The sequence below is a fragment of the Sceloporus occidentalis genome, unplaced genomic scaffold, assembly GCF_023333645.1.
Source record: "Sceloporus occidentalis isolate IW3139 unplaced genomic scaffold, rSceOcc1.0.p SCAF_13, whole genome shotgun sequence".
Lineage (NCBI taxonomy): Eukaryota > Metazoa > Chordata > Lepidosauria > Squamata > Phrynosomatidae > Sceloporus > Sceloporus occidentalis.
In genome coordinates this window covers 9,070,514-9,078,391 of record NW_028316993.1, presented here as the reverse complement: position 1 = coordinate 9,078,391, position 7,878 = coordinate 9,070,514, and the positions used below count along the sequence as shown (strand labels likewise).

Sequence of the window (7,878 nt, the reverse complement as noted above, 5' to 3'; positions counted from 1 at the left end):
GACGGAACAAGACGCCAGAAATAGATACGGAATTTCTGGCATCTTGTTCAATCTATATAAAAGGAAAAGCTTTCCAATCCTCAAGTAGGGTGTGAGCCCTTCAGAAAGACAGAATGTAGCATCGTAAGGTTTATAAAAGGGGGTTGGACAGGATGGCCCTTGTGGTCTCTTCCAACTCTACAATTCTATGATTCTAGGTAAAGGTATTCCCCATTGACCAGGTTGTCAAGTCGTGTCCAACCATAGGTGATGGGTGGGAATGATGGCTTGGGAATGTATATTTTTAATGTTGCAAAACACCCCGATTATGTTTCATAGAGGGGTGGGATTATTATTATTATTATTATTATTATTTTAGTTTAATTTTGTATTGTATTGTTTGTTGTATATTGACTATTGAGATGCCTAATAAAGGTTGATGGATGGATTAAATTATTATTATTATTATTCTCTGTTACTAGCCACCATGATTGCATAGACACTGTTTACCTTCCCACCAGAGTGGTACCTATTTATCTCCTTGCATTTGCATGCTTTCAAACCGCTAGCTTGGCAGAAGCTGGGACTAGTTTTGGGCACACCCAGGCCTCAAACTGCCAACCTGCTGATCTTGCGATCAACAGAGTCGGCATCTTAACCACTTGAGCCGCCACATCCCTTTTATAAAGAGATTTATAAATGTGGACCAAGGAATGCATGGCTGTTAACTGAAGTTAATATTTCCATTTCCATAGAGCGCACACCTTTTAGTAACCAATTCCTGATTGTCAACCCTGATGGTGATGACATTTCAACAGTTCCCTTACTGCTAGGTTAAAAATTCTGCAGCACGATGTGTATTTTATAATAGGTTTTCAATTGTGATTGGTAAAAGTTTTGGGGTATTAATGGAACTAAGGTGCGTACATAGTTTTTGTCTCTCCTGAAACAACTGCTGCATGGGTTTGATTTGCTCCCTTTCCCTGGGCTTAGCCTTGGGTGAAACCTTTCCCATATTGGGTGCATTTGGTCACAATGGCAGGAGAGTATCACTGTGGCATAATGAGGGATTGGCAAAAGTGACCTTTCTGGCTAGACCTCCAGGGCCAAAGCCCCCAACTATGATGTTGTTTTTGCTAGTACTGAGGCATCCTGTGGGCGGTAAGCCAGCATTCACTTCATGGGTTTGGAGAAAGGGGATATATAGTAAGGCAGAAACTCAAAGACTGGATATAGTTGGATAGAGTAGGACAGATACTCCAAGAGTTGGCCATGATGGGGAAAAGAAGATAACAGAATAATGTGGATGTCCAGCACCATGGCTTTCCTGCTTGTAGATATATCTGGCATTGGATGTATTGTACAGAGCTTGAAAACTTACTTTTTAAAAGTTAGTCATTCCCATTAGTCGTTATAGAATTTTAAATGTAATTCATTAATTCCTCCTTGCAAGGATAATAAATTAATTCATCATATTATTTGTTTTATTTATTTTTGTGGGTTTTTCAGGCTATATGGCCACGTTCTAGAAGAATTTATTCCTGACGTTTCACCAGCGTCTGTGGCCGGCATCTTCAGATATTTGTTGTATTGCTTGTCACTTTTTCATGACTTTAAAAATGTGGAAGTTCCTTGGGAAAAATGTCTTAAATTGCCTTAAAAGTAACATTGAAAAGTAACTAGAAGATGTTGCTTGTAGCACCAGTAAACTGAGTTTGGTCCTAGTTGTTACATTGCTTTTGAAATGTAGCATCGCTGGCCATCAAATAGTTACACACTATAGTTATTATATACTGAATTTACATATTATAAGTAACTATATTGCTTGGAACTGGTTGTTTACAACCTCAGGTTTTGTATAACATCTGTTTGTACCATACAACAAAGAAACCAAAATCAGTTCATTCTATTTTATGTTTAATCCCACCTTCCTCTTTCCATGGGATCCAAAGCAGTTTACACTAATTCAAAATTAAAAAAATTAAGCTAAAATGTTATGTTGTTGCTATTGCATGCCTTCAAGTTATTCCTGACTTATGAACCCTATCAGGAGGTTTTCTTATACACAAGGACAACTTATAGACAAATATATACAGTATTTAAGTCTAACGACTCGTTAAAAGATGTGTGGCTATGTAATTCTAAGGCTCAAATTTTTCTACTCTGGTAAACAGATGCAGCCTGGGCAAGAAAGGCAAGTAAGACATTCATTGCCAGTCATCACCACTGCCACAGTCCTCACCAAGTCTCTTCTTCCTATTGGCATGATCGCACACCCAGCAGAAAATGGTTGGTACAGTATTTCAAAGAGGGTAAAAACAGTCATTGCTGAGATATGTATAACATGGGTCTTTGGAGAGCCTGCCCAGCCATTAGGCAGAGTGAGGTGGCTGCCTCAAGCAGCAGATCCTCAGTCCTGGGAAACTCTTAGACTATTGAGTTATCTGCTTACATTTCTGGCTTATCAGCCCATCGTGTATTGTTGTTGTTGTTAGCTACCCTCGAGTTGGTTCCAACTAATAATAATAATAATAATAATAATAATAAAGATTTATTTATAACCCATCTTTTCTCAAGGAATCAAGGCAGGTTACAACATCTTAAAAACCATACATTGCAATAGAGTAAAATATCAGTTATCATTGAAACAAGTAACCCTGTGGATAAGACATCTGTACAACAATCCACCATTAAATTACCCTGCGAGGTGGGCATCTACCTCTGAATAGTTTGTTTAGACTCTCTTTGTTGGGACTTAGATGATCTTTGCTGCTACATACCTGCTAGCCTTTTTTCCCTGTTGTCTATGGGAATGTATGTTTTGTGTGTGTCATGGTGCCAGTCCCTTAACTTTCTTGCTTCCCTGAGATATGCTGCAGGACACTGACCTGTGGCTGTTACTGAACAGAGATTCATCTGCCCTTGTAGCAAGTTTCTGTACATGAAATGGAAGGGAGAACCATCTTGATCTCCACCTGGGGCAACAACATGTCTTGGATTCATCCTAGTCTTAGGTTTGCTAGTCTGAAAACTGGAGAATGCTCCTATGCCTTAATAATTATATAGAAGAGGGGGTTTTGGTACTTGTTGCTTGTTGTGGAACCTGGTAACAAACAACACCTGCTGAAAATCCCTCTTCTGCACATTCACTGAAGACACAGGTGCCCTTTCCAGTTTTCACTCTGGCAACCCTAACCCAAGGTTAGTGTGATGTTATCATGCAAATCTATGAACAGGGACCCAGAAGAAGGGGGAAGAAGGGGATACAACCCTTCTAGCATATGGATGGATTCCTTTTTTTCTTCCAATTAGTATCAGCTGTACAGAGACCACCAGAAACTTCCCAGCGAGAGCAGCGACACATCCAGCTCTATCCCAGGCAGCAGTGTTGAGACACAAAAGAATATCCTCTACTCAACTAGCAGTTTACCTCACATCGTGGATTCATTGCAGGCTGGATTTTTGGTCCCAGAGAAAGCTACCACCCGCAAGGCAACACGGACTCGGCCCAGCCGCAGCAGCAACCCAAGCATCCCAGTCGACCTCAGCATGATTGATGAAGTGTCAAGCAGCTCAGATAGTGGCTCAGAGTCACCTGTGTGTGTGGAATTGCCACCACAGCCCTTCATTCATGAGCACACCGTCAGCAGCGTCAATGCTCAGGTTGGGGATTCTGGGAAGTGTAATGTTCCAAAGCAACATTCCTAAGCTTTGCTGATTGTTCATTCAGGCTCATCCACACCATTAGGTACCTGAAGGCCAGGGACTCTTTTTGAGTCAAGAAAAGTGTTAGGGCTCAGGTAGGGCCTATGACCAGCGTTAAAAAATATATTACTTTTGGGACTACAGCTCCCTAAACCTCTTGTTCAATATTCTGGATAGGGAGATTCTGGAATTTATAGTCCCCAAAATTAATGTTTCCTGGCTCTGTCTTCTGTACATTCACATCATTACATTATTGCAAGGGTAAGCATATCTAGGAGTCAAGGGCTGAGTTATACTTCAGTACCTTCATAAAGGAAGGAGAAGGGACTGCAGCATCTGAGCAGGACTAGAACCCTAAAAGTGTACTCTGCTTGAGCTGGGAACTTGCTTTTTTGCTAGGCCCCCAGCACTTTGTGCGCAAGCCAAAGTCCTCAGCAGTGGTATAGCAATGAATTTTGAAGTGCAGGTGCTCACAATAGTCCCAATAACCATATCTTCAAGGACAGTGCAAAACTCCAAGCAGATGAACAAACTATTTATAGCATTCTCATCTCCAGTATGACAGGTCTTTTGTAAACGTAATGGGTTTTAACTACCCATTTGACCAACCACTGTTGGTTGCTTTACAATTGTTCTCATTGTATGACAATACGTTGCATTACACTGTTGCATTACATTATGTTCTCATTGTATTACAATTACCAATTTACCAGTGATAAATAGTTCTGTTGGAGAGGCAAGTCCGTATATTTCCCCTGTGACCTTTTGGCATGATGCTGGTCCTCTCTCCTTCACAGATCTCCTGGACAGGACCAAGAAATGGTGAGCTGATTTCCTTCTATGAGTTACAACTGCAGGAGGCCAAGCTGGATGGTCAAGGCAAGAATATCCACTGGTTTTGCTCACAGACTGAAGAGCACCTGGAGAACCTGACCCCTGACACTAAGTACTTGATCCGGGTGAGGGCTCTCAATGTGGCAGGTGCTGGGAAGTGGAGTGAACCCTATAAGGCAAGTACCAGACTGAGCATGGTTGGGCATAGGGGTGCCTTATTTATCATTTGGTACCTTTATATTCCACCTGTTCGTTAAAAAAGCTCAGGTGACCTATGTGCCTTTCCTTCTTATTTTATCTTCACAACAACCCAATGAGGTAGGTCTGACTGAAAGGCAAACCACACCCCTAAAATGTTCATTGAGCAAAAACTACTTTTACATCTGCAAGATCACCAAGTTTCCTAACTCAGTGAAGTATTTAACTTGGGTCTCTCAGGTTCTGATCTGACACTCTAAGTATTATATCGCTTCTCGGCCTTTTGGCTAAGATCAAGTGTGTAACTATTATGCTACATTGCCTCTCTTAACAGAGATCGGTCCTTCCAGAATGTAGAACCACACACTTGTTACAGATCCATTGTTTCGAGCTGAATTCTGGGGTGCTGACCCCGACAGAAAGCTTCAACTGCAGATCAATGCAAAAGATATAGCTGAGCTGTAATGAAATTTATCATGAGCTGAAAACGTTTTCCAGGTTGCTCAAATGTCACACTGCTGCCTTTGCAAATGTGTACATTTTGATTTTTAATTTCTTAAGTACACATTACCACTTGAGACAAAAAAAATCTCATAACATCAATAAATTTGAGTACAGCTTTGAACACAAACTCAGAGATTTGCTGTCCAGTCTGAATTGCAAAGATTTACTTAAGAAGTCATTCCTTCCAATATACCGTACATATTTTTCAGCCTATAGGAAAACAAGTCGAGGGCTTTCATGGCTGGCATCCATAGTTCTCTGTGGGGGGTTTTTGGGGCCATGTGGCCATGTTCTGGAAGAATTTATTCCTGACATTCTGCCAGTGTCTTCTCTGAAGATGCCAGCCACAGATGCAGACGAAACATCAGGAATACATTCTTCCAGAACACAGCCACATAGCCCGAAATACCCACAAAAAATGATAGGAAAAGAGTTAGGAGCAAAATATGCACACATCCATGCACCTCTTTAGGCACCCCTTTTCATGCACATAGGAAATCTGTATACATGCCTATGTGTTATGTGTATATCCTACCTTGACTCCAATGGGCTCAAAGTGGCAGATGTGGTTCTTTCCTGGCTCTCTGGGAGAATCAATTTTACCAGAGGCAAAAGTGATTGTATTTCAAGATGCAAGGTCATCCATTTCTTACTCCCACCCCATTGATGTTTGCCATGGAAAGCGCCCACGTGAAAGTGCTACACATTATCAAGCCTCCAGATTGCTGTTTTGCCCACTGTTACCACCACATAACAAGCATTTACCTTTGCTTCTTGCAGTTTGGCACAATGTCTCCAGTACAAGGCATGCCCCTGGATCCATCTCCTGTCACTGTCACCGTGCGAAGGAGCAGGAAGTCCCAGAAGAAAACCATATTTCTTCCAGCCCCTTAAGAGGACCCAGAACATAGCAATAAAGAATGGCACATCTGACTTCCTCCTGTATTTCTTAACCATAACCACCATTTGTGGCGACATGGGGAATTTTCTACATACACAGGTTAGCCCTGGCGAAGCCATACACCAGAGCTTGGGACAGTGGGGGGATTCTGGGAGTTTTAGTCTTTAAAAATAATATCCTGTTTAGTTATTACAATGTCATAACCCAAGGGGTGATGTTTAAGAGGTAGGTTTTCCAGTAGAATAGAAATATGAAGCTTAGGCCTATTTGGGTTTATGTTTCTTTCTAAACGTGGCTGAATATGATTTAAGATTGTTTTGGTCACATTCCATGTTACGCCTGAAGAGAGGAGCCTTCATCCATATGATGCATTTGCTAATTTAAGATTTTCTCAGAATAAAACCGTTCTTTAAAAGATCTCCTCCTTCAAACTCTCTTTTTCTCACACCTGCACTTGGGCCTGTTACAGACAGCCAAAATAAAGCTGCTTCAAGTCACAGTGGAGGTATGGTGTTTCAATGATGCATGCGTCCTAAGGGTTCGGAAGCCACACCAAAGCCACACTCCAGTCCTTAGGGCTGGAGCGTGGCTTTGGTGCGACTTCTGGACTCTTAGGATGCATGCATCATTGAAACACCATACCTCCACTGTGACTCGAAGCAGCTTTATTTTGGCTGTCTGTAACAGGCCTTGGTGTACATATGTGCATATAGAAGTCCCATCTCCCAGGGGAGGAGAGGAGAAAGCTAATAGAAATGTGGTTCATTCTCTCCTACTGAAAAGTACAAGGTAGGGAGCAAAAACCAGAACAACTGCAACAAAGTACTGTAGTGTAAAGTACTTCCATTTAATGTTCTAGTCAGTCAACAATGTCCTCCTGCAAAACACACCGTTCCATTCCTCCTTCTACCTGTTTTTCTTTTCTACAGTCATCTGTATCCAGTATCATTTTGTAATTCTCAACTACATTGCCTGAAAACAGCGAGCATTTTCAGTTCTTTTCGGTCTGATTGTACTTGCATATTCACAATGTTTTCCAGCTCCTCCATTAGTTCTTTCTTTGAGAAATATCCTGCTATGGTTATCCAAAATAAGGGCTACAAGGTTAGACCCAAAGTCTCCACTGATAATTTATAGCTTTATTAGTTAATAAGCAAATGCAAAGTTCAATTCAAATAGAAGAGCCGTCAGTAAAGCACATTATTTTCTTCTTTCTTTTTGTGGCGGGTTTGCCCTACCTTGACTACTGCCAATGAATCTAACACCGTGGTTTTGTTTGCACTGTGCAGCTTGATCAGTCTGGGATCTGACCAAAAGAATGTTAATGTCCTTTTAATGTCTACAGATGATGCCATAAGCAGGCAATTCAATTCACCTTCAAGAAATGGTGTCTAAGACAAATCTTTATCTGGTAACATGCAAGAGAAATCTTTTGGCAGGCCAGGCACTGGAGACACACATATATATGCACAATACGCACGAGTGGATTCAGGGTTGGTGCACAGCAGAACCCTTAAATGCCATTGAGGCATTGCATTTTTGCAATTAGCAGGAACTGGAATTAAAACACGTTCCCTGCAGCACTTAATATAGTGCCATATTAACCGACAATGACCTTCCCAGGCACCACGATCTTTCTACAATGCCAATTCCATTCAGCAAGAGCCCATTCTAATAGTGAGTTCATGTACAATCCATTTTGTTACCGGCTCAGTGTGCTTGAGGGAGGTGTAAAATAGGGCTGAATTATCCTTTAA

At 41.4% G+C, this 7,878-nt stretch overlaps 1 protein-coding gene across 1 annotated transcript; it reads left to right on the top strand.

The window, feature by feature from the left end:
* Positions 1 to 2,172: 2,172 nt before the first annotated feature.
* Positions 2,173 to 6,210, top strand: FNDC8 (fibronectin type III domain containing 8). The gene is made up of 4 exons (XM_089479441.1): positions 2,173 to 2,268; positions 3,292 to 3,642; positions 4,482 to 4,694; positions 6,001 to 6,210. Exons 1-4 carry the CDS (start codon positions 2,266 to 2,268, stop codon positions 6,112 to 6,114), a joined length of 681 nt encoding a protein of 226 aa, XP_089335567.1. The 5' UTR covers positions 2,173 to 2,265; the 3' UTR covers positions 6,115 to 6,210.
* Positions 6,211 to 7,878: the final 1,668 nt, after the last annotated feature.

Coding starts and splice junctions, on each gene's coding strand:
- FNDC8 (XM_089479441.1), top strand. Junction 3,643..4,481: donor TCAGCAGCGTCAATGCTCAG/GTTGGGGATTCT, acceptor TCTCCTTCACAG/ATCTCCTGGACAGGACCAAG. Junction 4,695..6,000: donor AGTGGAGTGAACCCTATAAG/GCAAGTACCAGA, acceptor TGCTTCTTGCAG/TTTGGCACAATGTCTCCAGT.